The sequence below is a fragment of the Primulina eburnea genome, chromosome 3 (genome assembly GCF_022965805.1).
Source record: "Primulina eburnea isolate SZY01 chromosome 3, ASM2296580v1, whole genome shotgun sequence".
In the NCBI taxonomy this organism is placed as follows: Eukaryota; Viridiplantae; Streptophyta; class Magnoliopsida; order Lamiales; family Gesneriaceae; genus Primulina; species Primulina eburnea.
In genome coordinates this window covers 9,985,236-10,001,722 of record NC_133103.1, presented here as the reverse complement: position 1 = coordinate 10,001,722, position 16,487 = coordinate 9,985,236, and the positions used below count along the sequence as shown (strand labels likewise).

At 30.9% G+C, this 16,487-nt stretch overlaps 1 protein-coding gene across 3 annotated transcripts; it reads right to left on the bottom strand.

The window, feature by feature from the left end:
• Positions 1–9,044: 9,044 nt before the first annotated feature.
• On the bottom strand, positions 9,045–11,361 carry LOC140826192 (uncharacterized). 3 transcript variants are annotated; one of them, XM_073188368.1, is made up of 4 exons: positions 10,821–11,361; positions 10,407–10,739; positions 10,054–10,327; positions 9,045–9,789 (listed from the first exon to the last, which is right to left on the bottom strand). In XM_073188368.1, exons 1-4 carry the CDS (start codon positions 11,076–11,078, stop codon positions 9,569–9,571), a joined length of 1,086 nt encoding a protein of 361 aa, XP_073044469.1. In that variant the 5' UTR covers positions 11,079–11,361; the 3' UTR covers positions 9,045–9,568. The 3 variants fall into 3 exon arrangements, with proteins under 3 accessions (XP_073044469.1, XP_073044470.1, XP_073044467.1); XM_073188369.1 differs by having other exon boundaries at positions 10,054–10,324; XM_073188366.1 differs by having other exon boundaries at positions 10,054–10,333; positions 10,821–11,350.
• Positions 11,362–16,487: the final 5,126 nt, after the last annotated feature.

Sequence of the window (16,487 nt, the reverse complement as noted above, 5' to 3'; positions counted from 1 at the left end):
AGATCCTCCAATATGTCGTTATTTCTATTTTATCCAATAGCACTTAACACTAAGGCATAATTTGGTACATATGATAGAATAAGTATGTGATATATAATATAATGATAAGTTAATGATAAATAAGATGTAGGATATTATATTTAATGTTTGGTATGATTTTAATAAGAGTGATTAAATTTATACATTAGATTATAATGACAAAATTAACCTTATCATAATAAATTTTATAATTTCAAAGTTATTGCTTGAGTTCATATTTTTTATTTGGTCATATGCCGATAGTGTTTGCATGATTTATTTATTTGTACCTAATTTTATATATTATATAATATGATAATTGAGTCCTTGATTTTGTGAGTCAAGTCAAATATCAATTTTTAATGTTAATCGAGTGATAATAATAATTTTATTAAGATTTATAAAATTTTTTATATAATTATATCGAATTCATTTATATAATTATCATATTATATAATATATAAAAATAAATAAAAATATTTATTTGATTTTAATTTCTACCTACTAACATAGATTTATAAAAATCATTTATAAATTGAGGGTAATTAAGTCATTTGTAGTGTATTTTATCCTTAAATAAAAATTATCACACCTAATAGAAGGGATATTTTATCCTTCTAAAAAATTATTTATCGAGGGCCCATGATATTATCATGAGCTTTTTAAAATGTACCAAACATGGTATAATGAGGATTATTTATCAATCTTTCCCTTATCGCATGTTTGGTACATTTTTAAAAAGCTCATGATAATATCATGAGCCATTATTTATCAATCATTCACTTATCCCATGTACCAAACTATGCATAAGTTGATTGGGAAACAATAAAGGATTCTTAAATTAAATTATCTAAAATGCAAGAAAATTGATCACATTAATTTAGGTGTTGGGGCTTCTCTACACATAATTAGTTACAAATTTTAATAAAACGACACGCACTATATCTTATGATTATCATCCGAACTATTTTCACATAATATAACACATCAAACATGATGTTTTTGCGTGGTATTTTGCTTTCTAAACTACCCATTCTTCAATTAAATAATGGTATTATACACTAATATGTCCAACTTTTAATATATATTGTTATATTTGGTTTCTGTGTACATATATTTTTTAGTGAAAAAATTTAGATTAAATACGTACTTTATATAATTCTACAAATATAATTTTTTTAAAGGGATATGTATGACTCTTAATAATTTTATAAATTTGTCTACATTATACCAACAATTTTTTTTTTACTCTTTGAAGCAATTTTCTTTTAATTAGTTTTTATAAATAAAATTTGTATCAAAGAAATGATAAATTAACTAAAAAAGAAATTTCATAAAAGGGAAAATTTGAAATATGAAAATGCCTTCATTAAAAATTAGTTATGTACATTATATATAGTATAGATATTGTAACAAGCTCATGGATTAGGAAAAAAATTAACTAAATAAAAATTATAATTTTTTTATATGAAAAAACCCACTGGTAAAAAATTAATGCGTAATAATATGTAATAAATTTAATAGACATCATAACGGATAATAATCGTGTCAAATACGCAAAAAAATAAATAAAAACGATAAGAAATACCCGAAGTACTGTAAATATAATACAATTAAATAGATTCAATATGCTTTGAATTAGTGAATTCGGGCTTAATATAAACAACATACAATTTACAAAGGAAATCATAGTCCATTTTCTGCTCAATAGCATTCATTGCAAATTAAGTGCCTCAATTGACAAAGTTAGAAATTAAAACCGGGTATTATAATATAATTGATAATACTATAAAATGAAATTTTTGGATAAAAACCTTCGTATCAGAACTCCTGTTTCATCAAAATTTCTTGACAAAAGTTATAGTTTGATTGAAAAATATTTCCAAGTAAAAAAAGGTACTTTTAAATAATTCAATTTATTCGCACAACTAAATTTGATATATAAATTTATTTATTAAATGTATAATGTACACAAGACAAAATAGGAAATATAAAAAATACAAGAAGGTAATAAAAGAAATTTATAGCCCAAGAAAAAGACCAAAATTAGAATCCCATAAATTGTGGCAAGATTGGCTTAAAATAGACATTAGAAAATTTAGCAAATACCAAAAATAATAATAAAAAAAAGCTCAGAAATAGAAGCCTGTAAGGAGTTGGCTAGGCTAGCCGAAGCCGAAGTCCAGTCTAGCTCACTTTTTATATCCGCCCTTCTCAGGATCAGCTTCTCAGGATCAGATTGGGATATTTTGTAAATAAACCAAACATTGGATATTGTTTGATTATTAGTATTATATTATTACTTTTTAAGTTTTTACTTCCTTTAAGCTTTAAATCTATTTTATATTAACATATTTCTAAGTATCTATTTACTTTCTAAAATATATGAATTAAAAGAATTTTTCAGTAAACAATATTAGTAGTTGAGTTGTTTGACAGAAAAAAAGTTTATAAAATACTCTTTTTGAAAAAAGAAAAGGAAAGAAAAGAAAAGACTACTGCATTATGGTCTTCACTACCAATTCCAAGACAAAACTTTTGGTCATTGTCAAGATTACTTATTGGCTTAAAATCATGGAAATGAAAGGGGGGCACCATAACCACCTTCTTCCAATCAATCCAACCAAAGAATTACTATTTATTTTCCTTTTTTACCATATCTGGGAGATTAAAGAAATATCAATCTTCATATTTCTTTTTTTGGAATAGTCTTTTTTAAAAACAAGAAAGTTTAAATTTTTAATCCTTCATTCAAATTTTAAGTGATCTCTATTTTTTAAAACTTTCTCCAACCCATATCCTCTAAAAATATTACAAAATACTCCATTTCTTTCTTTTTTTTTTTCATTTTCAAAAACACACACATATAATTATATTATGTATTATATAATCGAACTTAATTAATTCGATAAACATAATATAATAAAAAATCGACGTTTAACTTTATTGTTGTGTGTGTTTTTTAAATTGTTGGTGATGTCTTTTAATTGTTTGTGATGTCATTTAGTATTGTCTATTGTTTATCATCTAAAAAAATCATATGTTTATCAAGTTAAATAAATTAAATAGACAATAAGTGTTTCTGATAAATTATGTTATTAATTTTTGTGATCATTATCTTGTTTATTATTTTCATTTCGTGATTATTAAAATTATAGACGTATAATTAATTCATGAAAATAATAAAACAATTGAAATAAATTAACTAAGTATAAAATTCTTTAACATTTTAATTAATTTGAAATATAATAATATAAAATGGAGCAAAACAAATGCATAAAAATACAAAAGAACTATTTTACAATTGTTATGATGACATTTCAGTAATTTAGTAGAATCTCTATATGAATTGCAATCTCCAAAATGGAGATTGCATTTGGAGTGGGGAATTATTTTATAAAACTTTTATTCTAATCAAAATATATCGGACATAAACATTCCATACACAACCAGGTGGTCACTAAAACCTAGCTAGAAAATTCCATCCTCGTTTTCTTCTCCTGCATATATATAGCACGAATTGTCGTCTTACGTTTCTTGTTCATCCCATTCGCTTAGAAACAAATTAAAGATGTCCGATGTAAATGGTAATGACAACATTACCATATGTACCAATATGCCAGTTATGCAAGTGGAGAAGTGGATAAAGAGGCTATAAGAATAGTTTGTGTAACCTGTGAATCTGTAATTACAGCATGGAATGTCATTTTCCAGTTATATGGGATTTTGTTTTTTGAATGTAATTTATATATATTGGATTTTTGTGTGAATTAAGGCTGTATTTTCTATGGATGCATAATGATTGTGCTAAATTTAGCCATCACGGGCCCTCTGATTTGATAAAAATCCAACCAAACAGGTGATTAGCCGGGATAAAATAATCTATCCCGGCTAATCACCCGAACCAAACGCAGCCTAGGGATCTTTCTATCTACCTGTGTACAGCTCTAATCCTCGGAGGGAGTGTTACGATTTGATTGTTATTTCTTGCTATTACATTTTCATAGCCCTTTAAATCTTTATTTATTTATTTTTCAATATCCGACCGACTCTCCTTAAGCTGCTCTCGCCACTCGGGAGCCGGGAAAATAATCATACAACACTTGAAGAAAAGGTAATAATTTCGATTGCATGGAAAAAAAAGCGTAGCATAATAGACAATACTCATTCAATGCCCAGATCAAGTAGCTACGTAAGACGATCACACATTAATTAAGTTTTAAAAAAGCATGAAAATCATGATAATATCCAGTGTACAAAAAAATCATCAGAAAACTGAACAAAACAGGGTACGTCGACGTAAAAACTCAGCAGTAACCAAGTCTAACACAACCTAATAATAATAATAATAATGTCCCAAAATGATTCAAATGTTTTTCTATGCTCCACCAAATAAAATTTCAAATTAATTGCTGATATAAGCTATTCCTTATGGCTTCTCCTGATTAAATTTTTTTTTTATTAATGTATAAGAATATTTATAACAATTATCGGAATCGGATCGAACAAGTTCATTAGCATACACATGCCATAATTATTTACATTGGTCGAATGCATATAAAAATGGTACATCAGCATTTATAAATTGAAATAAATCAATGGAAAAAATCCTTATAGAGTTTTTGTTTAGTTTTATGCTAAATCCATGCCATGTAAATATGGAAGGATGACATGCAAGTTAATTCCGACAATTTTTAAGGTATGGTGATTCAAATCATATAGCATTGAATAAAAGAAACATTTAAAAATAAGAAAGACACCAGCTTGCATATCTCCATCCATCTGGAAACCAACTCACAATGAAAAGATGAGGCGCAGAATCATTTTAAATACGCGAAGACAACGCCATCGTGCCGCTCAACAAATGTTTTTGAACAAAAAGTTAAATTCTTGGATTTGTACAAATGTTCTCGTTTAAACTATATTGTCTGTTTATTTTGAGGATTTTGAACCTTCTTTCGATTACAGTGTTGATTTAATTATCAAAACTAATTTGATATGGAAGGAGGCAAAGTTAAGGGAAATTTAGCTTTAATATTTTGAAACCGGTCAAGAATTCTGCACGATCTCAGAATATTTTCCCCATTTTTAATCTTTTACGCAATGAATTACTATTATATATAGATGTATTGATTGTGGAAAATAGTTAAAGATGTCCGATGTAAATGGTAAGTCCCGCGGCGGGTGCGCTGATTCATGCTGTTGTTTATGCTTTCCGGATGGGTTTTCTTTACCTGATCATGCTTTCTGTTATGTCTTTCAATCTTGGGGTGTTTGCGGTGGCTGTCGCCGGACATGTTGTGGGGAGTTTCATTGTTAAGTACAGATCACTCTCGGCGGTTGCTCGGGCCGTGGTATAGAGTCCTAAACTTTAGTGCTCTGCAGATCGTGTTAATTAATGACATGTTACTCTTACACCATATATGCATCTAAGGGTGAACGTTTATCCTTGTATTTGGATTTACATGCTAATCTAACTTTCTGTCATAAGTAAATGATATTTATTTACATGACGATATGTAGTTGTATCAAGAGTACAATCAAATAGTCTTATTTTCTTGTTCTCACAAAATGTATGGTTAATTTATATTTATAAATGATTGGTTCCTACTCACCAGATCACATATTTGAATATTAATCTCCAATCATATTTAAATTCACCATTACTTAATCAATGCATGCTAAATATTTAAGAGTTAAGCCCGTTGACGTACATACGATTATAAATAACAATATGCTACTAAATTCCATTCCGGGTAATGCTATGTGTACATAATGGGTTACATAGAGGCTTACATGTAATTATTAATTAATTATTAAATTACAATTAAACCCTCATCCTAAATTGATAGACTACACATTCCATTCATTATTTCTTCTCCTATCAATAATAAATATTAAATTATTTTTTTTTAATGCAAGTCCTGAGATTTATCATACAATTTTTTTTAAAAAAAAATATATTTTGATAAATATTATATTTTTCAATATTTAATAAATCATATAAAAAATTAATAGTAATGATTTTTAAAATTAAAAAAATTAATGATTGTAACTACAATAATAAATTATTATATTGCCAAAATTAGAATTAGACAAACGAAACAATCTACAATCTCTTTTACGAATCTACATCTAAAACAAACGAAACAACAAATTGGAAGAAAAAAACTAACCTTAATTTACAGTAATAAAGATGTAAAACAGAGAGAATAGATGGTCGTCTCGATAAGCAATAGAATATTTCTATGATCTCGATTTTTTCTTCGTCTTACCGCACATGGATTTGAAAGCGAGGGTTGGGAGAGGAGAAGAAAGATACGGTCAATCGATTTGGAGTGAGGGCTGAGATAGGAGAAGAAATAATTAATAGAATAGGTAGTCTATCAATTTAGGGTGAGGGTTTTATTTGTAATTTAATAATTAATTAATAATTACATGTAAACCTCTATGTAACCCATTATGTACACATAGCATTTTCCATTCCGTAATAATAAAATATATTAATGTATAACCCTAACATTCACCTAGCAATAACGTTGGCCCCTGAATAAATATAGACAAGTCTCTCAGAGCATTCAGGCCCAATATTGTTTCGCGGACATTAGGCCTGTAAATATGTATCTGAGCACTGTTGGTGCCTCACATGGTTTAAAAAGCTTGCATGTGATGGATGCATTTTTAAGGTTGTCTTATTCTTTTGTCTTTTGACTAATTTAATTAATTAATTAATTATAAAATAAAACTTCCACTAATCAGATCTAAAGCCTACAGCTTTGACCGTTGAATTCATTGGACGGTTCAGCCGTATTCCCACCTCATTCTACACCATTTTGTATATTACTACTAATTCTTATAATAATATTTTACGAGATTTCACATACGTTCTAGTATTCCGATGCTGCATGGGATTTAAAATGGTTTATAAGATGTTCAGGGGACTTTTATATTTACTCTACGAGGACGTGAGACGAAGTAATCGCTATAGAAACACATCGTAAAAACGTTCACGTTTAGACGGAACTAGGGTCGGGGGTTTGACATACATATTGATATTTTATGGACAAAATGACACCAAAAATATATAAAATGGGAAAACTATACAATTATTTTAACATATTCGGTGACTAGTTTCTGGATGGTCAACTGTGGAATTTAATTAAGAAGCCAGCCTTAGTTTATTGCATTTTGTTATTTTAAGGTTCGAGATTTTTCCCAAGAGTAAGGCTTCTTTTCTTCTTTTAAACATAAATTTGGCAGATGGCAGGAGGGTTGTGCTCTTAAGTAATATATCATACTCTTCACTTCAACCGGACATCGACATTAAATTAAGAAGCAAATATCGGATTCCACTATGATAAATACAGATAAAGATGTCCGACAAGGAAATGGTGAGGGGTTCTGCGTTATTACCTAAATTGAAATCATGTCTCTCTTCTATTGAAAGAGATTTATGCCACTGCACTATAAGTAAAGTAAATGATATTCGAAAAATGTTATGATTCGATGCATCCTGATTTTGGATGAATTTTGGTCCAATATGATTTGGAAATTGTCAGGGTCAACGAAAAAATAAAATAAAATAAAATTCTTTCACATCACCTTTATATTATCATAGCACTCTTCAAATCTCATTTTCTCTTATAAAGTAATCGGCAAGGAAGTAATAATGAGCGAATAATATAACTTCAAAATGAAGCTAATGGGCGGCACGATAGAAACAAATCAAAGGGGTGTGCCAAAAAATATACGAAAGAGAGGCGCAACATGCGAAGCCAAAGTCAATCAATTAACACAAATCGTGGAAACATGAAGAGCACCAAACCCACTCATCCTCCATAAATTACATGTTATTGGTATTGATTTTTTACGCAAAAAAACAAAGTAAGATGAAGATTCTAATTAAATCCCTTTTGCGTGACCAAAACCACTTGAGATGGGATCACAAGAGTTCCAAGTTTCATGTTCTTTCAATAAAATAAGGGAAAGAAAGAGCACATAAGAAGGAGAGTAGGAGCATCGCAAGGCATGAGGGGGGCACGTGACATGGGCTTCATCATTGGCCCAAATGACATATCCATCTCAACAAAACTAAGCTGGCATGAAATGAAAAATGACCCTTTCTTTTAAGAAGCACTTCGATAATTTTACTATTTGAAAATGGGGTATTCTCCCAAAAACAAGAAGAAAACAAAGGAACTAAAAATTTGAGAGAAGATGGTGCATTATTTGACTTTATGTAGGGAAGACGTGAAGTGCCAACCAAATTCACAATAGGGAGGGAGCTTCTAGTGTGGGGTATCCGAGACATTAATAGAAAAAAACATAAATTAAAGTTGTGACACCTATCGACAGCTCATTAAACCAATCCTTTCATATCCCTTCCCCCTTAAGCAATTCATCACACACGATTAAAGGCTTCCTCTCTCTTCAATTGAATTAAACCTTTTTTTTACCTTTCTATAACTCTTTGATCTGATATACCACACACACATAGATCAGAGTATACTACACTTCCTCCAGCGAAGATCACTACTCGAAATAGTCCCTCCCCTTTAATGGGATGGAAGATCTTGCTTAAATATAGATCCTAACCAAAAAACAAGTCAAATCCATTCCGTCTACCAGTTACTTCTTGTCCTTGTGTCTAAACGGTTACTAATTGCTTTCTTGGAGCATATTTTAACCAGACATTATACAGACGCTTAAGATTACTTAACCAAAAGAATATAAAGCGTCGAATCGATTTATGAGAGGAATTAATGCACACACACAATGGTCAAAAAGACAGCCTGCCAAATCATGTGAAAGAATGCTCAAAGTACAAAACATCCATGCAAATGTTTTGCTCCTTCCCATGCTTTGACCACACTTTATCTTAAATAAATCATAATGGATGAAAAATAACGAAGTAAATGTCCACGAAATTACACGACACTTTCTGTTATAAAATAAAATAATAAATAATTGATTCTTCTTTCTCGTTATTGATAATATAACGCACTATGTTTCAAAAAAAAAAAAAGATAATATAACGCACTACTACAAACAAACCGTCGTTCACACAAACAAATAACATGAAACAAAAACTAAAAGGAAAACCAGGCTGGAGCTCCGACCAAAACACTACTCCAACTCACTGATGAAACGAAACCCTCTCCTATTTCTTATATCGTGGTATTATTGTGATAATATATTCTCGATCCAGTTCCCATCGGGGGATAAAGAAGACACAGTCTTCAAACCACTTTCTTGTACCTCGAGCCAAACGACAAAGCAATCCAGTGTTTCTTTAATCTTCGAAACTGACAATGTTACTTTATTTAATTCGGGAAATACTAAACAATAATCATTTTCTTCAAGCCAAATTCTTGGTCTATTCATCATCTTCATCAATGCCTAATCAACTGCTGATTTTACTGTCCTATAATGCTTGCTATACTACCCCCCTTGATCATCTGTCACAAAACAATAAACTACTATAATTAACCAACGAAACTTAATTCCTTCTGCACGGAAGTAAATTTGAGTTCCGGTGGGGGTTAAATGGTTAATAAGTCCACTCTTGGGGAAGACAGAATTCTTGGCTCACAACCGGCGGTGGGGTGAGATTCCTCCCCTGTTGAGCCATTCTGGTAATGTTTTTGCGCATGAAACCTGCGTCTGCGTTGAATTGAACGCCTCTAGACTTGGTCTGGGCCGATGTATCAATGGAGCCAAGATTCAAATTCAAGGCATGGACCACTCTGTTTGGTAGCAAAACTGTGGAACCTGATGCATTTGCAAAGAAAAAGCGTACACATGTCAGCGTATTCGAACAAAAAATGGAAGTCCCTTCAATAAATGTCGAAGAAACAAGAAGAAACTAGGCACAACAGATCTATAACCGAAAAAGGAAGCTGAACAGTAAGAACAAATTAAGGCAGCTACCCATCGAGACACGTGAGCAGCAGTGAAGGCAATCTAATAGCAAGATGCGAACAAATATTTATTTAAACATAAATGCTGGAACAAGAATTATGTTTTGTTAATAACCTGGTTTCCCGCTTGTTTCCGTCGAGTTGGTTCGATATCCTCTAGGCAAGAAAACTCCGGTGCCTGTACGCTCTTTTTTGGCTCCATTTTCTGAGAGAAAAACTGCCCTCACCCCTGAACAGGGAATCTGCTGCGGTTGACGTTGAGACTGCAGTAGAGTGGGCCAAGCTGCCGCTGCTGATAATCCTTGAATTTCTTCGACTCCTCCGATTCTGTTCTCATTCTGAAACTGGTTTCCCTTCTGCCCATGTACCCAAACTTCATTCTTCAGCTGCTGAAACTGAACATAGGTTGAGAAACATAAATGCCCGCACGTAAAAGGGGAAAGTTGGAAGGAGGAAAAAAGCACTAACTTGAATTGCTCGCACTTTCTGGTAGGTTAACTGTGGTTGTGTTTTAGGATTCGGGCAAAACCCGGAGGCCTGGCATCTGTTCAATAGGGGAACGGTAACAGGGGAAGACTTCAGCGGTGGATAGGTCATTTTCTGTTGGTAACACGCCAACGCTGCTTCATTCCCCCGCAGCCTAGAAACCTTCTCCGCGGCCGCGTAGAACAAATCCCAGCTCACCGCGACTTCGGAACGCGGCGGCGAAGAAACCTTCGAAACGGATTTCGGGCTGACCGGACTCGAAACTGGTTTACACCCGAGTAGAGTTGATTGTGGCGAAGCAGAAGTCTTCCACCTCTGTAACAACCACAAAAATGATTTAAAAAAAAATCCAAGACATAGGGAACGTAAAATCACCAAGAACTAACATACACGTACCTTCTTTGAGTCATTCAAAGCAGAGTAATTCATCTTCTGGGTTAAAAAGCCGATGAAATCATCCTCATGACTCTCGTTTTCGGTCGAACCCGTAACCGAATCAACGGGGGAGCTTAGATCCGAGTAGAGCCCAAACGAGTTCCCAAAGCCACAAGAAAAATCATTACCTGCCTTCTTCTTGAAGGCCGTCAGCAAGTCATCGTCCGTCAGAAACTCCGATGGCAGCCAGAACTCTCCGTCATCCAACTCTTGGGCCATGAACAAACGAACGAACTAACTATCCCTTCTCTTTAACCACAAGCCTTAAAACAGTAATGGCGGGTAACCCCAAAGGTAATAAATACTGGGGCGTTGCTGCTGCGGGAAGGTTTAATTATAGGCAGAACTCAAATGGCTGAAAAACCTCAGGGTCCAGCAGAGTAAAGATAGTTGTAGTAGAGAGAGAAAAGCAGAAAAAAGAAATCAGAGATTTCGGGGAGAAGAGAGGAAGAGAGTGGCGGGGTAAATATGGGAGAGGTGGTGGAGGTGGGATTTTATAATGGAAAATCTACGCTGACAGGGAGAAAGACTGGATGCGGAGGTATCCCAAGCGCGCCGGTGGAAGGTGAAGTACACAACCGGCGGTGGAGAATTTTTTAAAAAAATTAAAAAGTGGGGGGAAGAGTTGTAGCCAGTTCGGGGGTGGGGGTGTGGGGCGCGGCCCGGGCTCTGACACAGCTCTCTCGGTTCGCATGTGAGCCCAATTGTGGGGTCCGCTTAAATTCAGTTAACCCTTTTTGTCTAACTTATTAGACTCTCTTTATTAGCTAATCCCAATATTATTTTCAAATCACATCAAGTGGGATCTAATTTATAATATCAACTGATATCCTATCCTTACCAGCAGTTATATAGAAATATAAATTTTTGGTAAATAACTAGTATTTATAGATTATATTAAAATTAATAAGTATGTAACTGAATTTTAAAAAAATAACTGTGGCTTAGTAATAATTTTTGAATGAGAAGCAATGTTTAATGTAAACTTGGAGAATAGATATAGTTGTGTGCGCTTTTCTTTCTTTATCCGACATATAATTATAATTATAATATATATATATATATATATATATATATATATATATATATATATATATATTTGAAGTTATGCACATAAAATGTGTGTGCTTCTTAATAAATAGATAATATTTCGATTTAACTTAACACAAATACTCTGGATATTCTCTTAAATCACTATTTTTAGTTATGTTTTGCACAAAAAATAACAAATGTTTTGTTGATTACACAATTTTTTAGTTAAACTTATAACGTGAATCTCATTTTATATTTATAGGCATATGTTTAAAAGTCAACCCAAGTGAAATAGATATTTTTTGGAAAAAAAATTGTATAATAGAATTAGTTAATAATTTTTAGTGTAAAGAATTTATATATTTAAAGTTAAGTGGATTGATAATCCGTGTTGACAACGTGTAGGCACCTTTTGTGATTGGTCAAGTAGTGGTGGCATAAGAGCACACGTGCCAAATTATTCTTTGCATGCAAGCAATTAGTAGGCAGTAGTGGGTGGCGTGTTTAGCGTTTTTAATCAACTTTTTACGTTAAGTTTACTTGGATCTTTATTATCTTTTAAATTTATTTTTAATTTTTAAAAATATTAAATATGTTTAGAATGTTCAAATTAGTTCGTTTGACTATTAACAAAATTCGAATCTAATCAAATTTATCTTTGTTATTGAATTTAAAACCAAACAACTCATATAAATTATTAATACTCGAACAAATCCTTTTGATTTGATTTAGATTATTATGGAGTATATTTATATTTCTTTTCAATGTCAACTCATAGAGAAGAACGATTTTTGAAAAATTGACCAACGATTGAAAAAAATATATATATAAAAAAAAATTGTTTTATCTTGAAATATTTGGAGCCCGAAAAAGAATTTGGGGCCTAATAGAGAATTCTCGGGATGGCAAAGGCTGCAGCAAATCTTAATTTCGGAAGATATTTTCTGCGTGGTTAAGACATGGAATTGTAATTTAAATAAGATAATTTTTCTAATAAGTTACTTTTTTTTTGTTGTTTATAACATTTCTCTGAAAATTAAATCTATTAATTATGCTTCATTTGAAATTAATAGTTTTTTTTTACGTAGTTTATATGATGAAAAGTACGATTGTATGGTATTTCATAATTCCAATTTGCCATTAATATATTACATGTGTGCTTGAATATAGCGATTTGATTGCCGATTTTATTATTTGGTTCTTCAGGTTGAATTTATCTATTTTTTTATTTATCATTTACAAGTCCACAAATGAGAGCAAGGAATCTATTATCTCAAGATTCCGGCTGACATGGCACATTGTGATAACTGCAAATTCGGCGGCTAAATGGTTACGGTCAAGCCGTCGAATTAAACGGCTCTCCGGCTCTAAGGGCCGGCCCGTCGCTCTAACCCGGCGGCGCATCTTCCCGCCTTTTTTCCGCACTTGGGGAAAAATAATTTGGTTCAGTTGGTTGCCAATAATTCTTTAGATTCGGCTCTTGTGGTTTTTGTTTATCTGTTTGATTCGAGATTTACAACGATTTGAGTTAAGATAATTATAGTAGTCATTCATCTTGATTCAAATAGCTACAAAATGAATCGAATTCAATAAATTGAAATTAAATTTTTGGCATTTTCACTTGCACATCAATAATGCACATCATTTTTCGGCATCTTGCTATCATTATTTTAACGTCGAATCAATATTCCAGTAAAAAAATAAAATAAAATTTTACAAAAGTACGAATTAGTTAAGTAAGCTTGTAAATCGAGCAACAACGAGAAAAAAAATTTAAAACTTACAAGCTACCGGATTAAAAATAATTTTATCTTATTTCAACAAAAATATAATTTTGATTTATAGTTCATAAGAAAGATATACAGGAGCAAATCATGCAATTTGATTTGTTTTTTTTTCATCCAATAAATATCATATCTCATTTGCTCTGACTTCAATGCTCAATTCCATTTAAATTTTACCTCCTCGTTGTTTCATATATTTAAGCTGATTATATTTCTAAGTTTCAAATAAAATTCAATTGTTGCACAGTATTTTTTGAAAGGGTAATGCTATGTGTACATAATGGGTTACATAGAGGCTTACATGTAATTATTAATTAATTATTAAATTACAATTAAATCCTCATCCTAAATTGATAGACTACACATTCCATTCATTATTTCTTCTCCTATCAATAATATTAAATTGTTTTTTTTAATGCAAGTCCTGAGATTTATAATATAATTTTTTTAAAAAAAAAATATATTTTGATAAATATTATATTTTTCAATATTTAATAAATCATATAAAAAATTAATAGTAATGATTTTTAAAATTAAAAAAATTAATGATTGTAACTACAATAATAAATTATTATATTGCCAAAATTAGAATTAGACAAACGAAACAATCTACAATCTCTTTTACGAATCTACATCTAAAACAAACGAAACAACAAATTGGAAGAAAAAAACTAACCTTAATTTACAGTAATAAAGATGTAAAACAGAGAGAATAGATGGTCGTCTCGATAAGCAATAGAATATTTCTATGATCTCGATTTTTTCTTCGTCTTTACCGCATATGGATTTGGAAGCGAGGGTTGGGAGAGGAGAAGAAAGATACGATCAATCGATTTGGAGTGAGGGCTGAGATAGGAGAAGAAATAATTAATAGAATAGGTAGTCTATCAATTTAGGGTGAGGGTTTTATTTGTAATTTAATAATTAATTAATAATTACATGTAAGCCTCTATGTAACCCATTATGTACACATAGCATTTTCCTTTTTGAAATATCTATAATAGCTCACCTACTAATGCGTCGAGTGTTTATACAATTGTATAACATATAATTTTTAATTTACGCAAAGAGTACCTCGAATTTTATATATATATATATATATATATATATATATATATATATATATATATATATATATATATATATTTTATCTGAGTTAGGCTAGTTTCTTGTTTACATGTGATTATCCCTTTAAATTATAAGGAATTTCCTTCTTGATGTTCATAAAAAATTTTTTTAAAAAAAAGCCCTCGGTGCAAACTTCTTTTTTCCTTTTTGGAATCATATAATGGCCAATGATTGTGGAAGTTAGTTGTTTACAGATTTGTTTTCCACCAAACATTTAGACTTTGGATTCTACAAGAGACATTATCAATTATTGGCTTGCTTTTCTTTGCCCCTTCTCTAAATTTCGTTTGCGGTCGGAGAGGGAATTCTTGATGACAAAACACCATTATCAATTATGAACTATGGTTGGCTTCGTCATCATATTATATACTTTGAATAACGTGTAATCAATGACTCACTTAGATATATATAGATTTTTATTACTTCTGTAAGAATTTTAAAATTCAATTTCATAATCGTTGTGAATTATTTTTTCGTCTAGCTCTTCAGTTTTCAATATCATAAAGGTCACAATTTATATAAAGATGGAACAGACTGATCCGCCGATGTTTGTGTTTTCATTCACAAAACTCAAACTTGAAAACTAGTTTAGTGAAATCAATGGAAGTTGATTCTTGATATAATTCTTCATTACACCAAAATAAACCACTCCTATAAGAGGCCTTTTTGCCCCCACATCTATTTCCTTTCCCTTTTCAAGATTTTGAGAGAGAGACGAGCGTTAAAACTTTCACGGATATGTTACCAAAATAGGAATCGAAATAAATACATATATCATCATTAATATTTTTTCTGATACCATACTCTTGAGATATTTCAATGAGGCCCCAGAATTCGATTAAATTTTAGATGTCTTTTCAGGTCAGTGATTATAATGTATTCCATTGCTTTAAAAAAATTTTGAATATGAGATACTAACTTCGGCAAAAACTTATGTGAGACGGTCTCACGAATTGTATTTGTGGATCTCTTATTTGAGTCATCCATAAAAAAATATTATTTTTTATTCTAATATTATTATTTTTTATTGTGAATATGAGTAAGATTGACTCGTCTCACAGATTATGATCTGTGAGACGATCTCAAAACTTACCCACTAACTTCTTGGTTGCTAATACCTTTTAATACACGTTTTTTAAAGGAGCTACCTTTTAAAAAAATACCAAGACTTGGATGAGGAAATTTTCAAAAATGCTTTAAATAGTCAGAATCCCGACAAATAGAAGAACACTTTTTGGATTTAAAATTCTACTTTAAAAGAAAAATTACCTAAAAACTCATGCATAATAAATACTAGTACATCGACGCACGAGTTACGTGCTTTTATAATATTTTTTATAATTCATTTGATTTATATTTAAATGAAGATTAAAATATAACTATAACAAATAATACATAGTAAGTTTGATATATAAATTAAAAAATAAAAGAATAAAAAAATGATCTCAATAGAAATATAACCTATAACCTAAACTCCAAGTAACAACGACTCTATCCGTTGAACTACATATAACTTGCATTAAAACCTTAACAGTTTATTAATATATATAATTATTAAAACAGACCATGATACCAAAGTTAATAACTCTAAGTGTCTCAAACTTAATAAAATAATATAGATTTGGGAAATCCTTCTATATCCAAACTGGCCAACATACGATTACAACATACAAATTGCTAAACA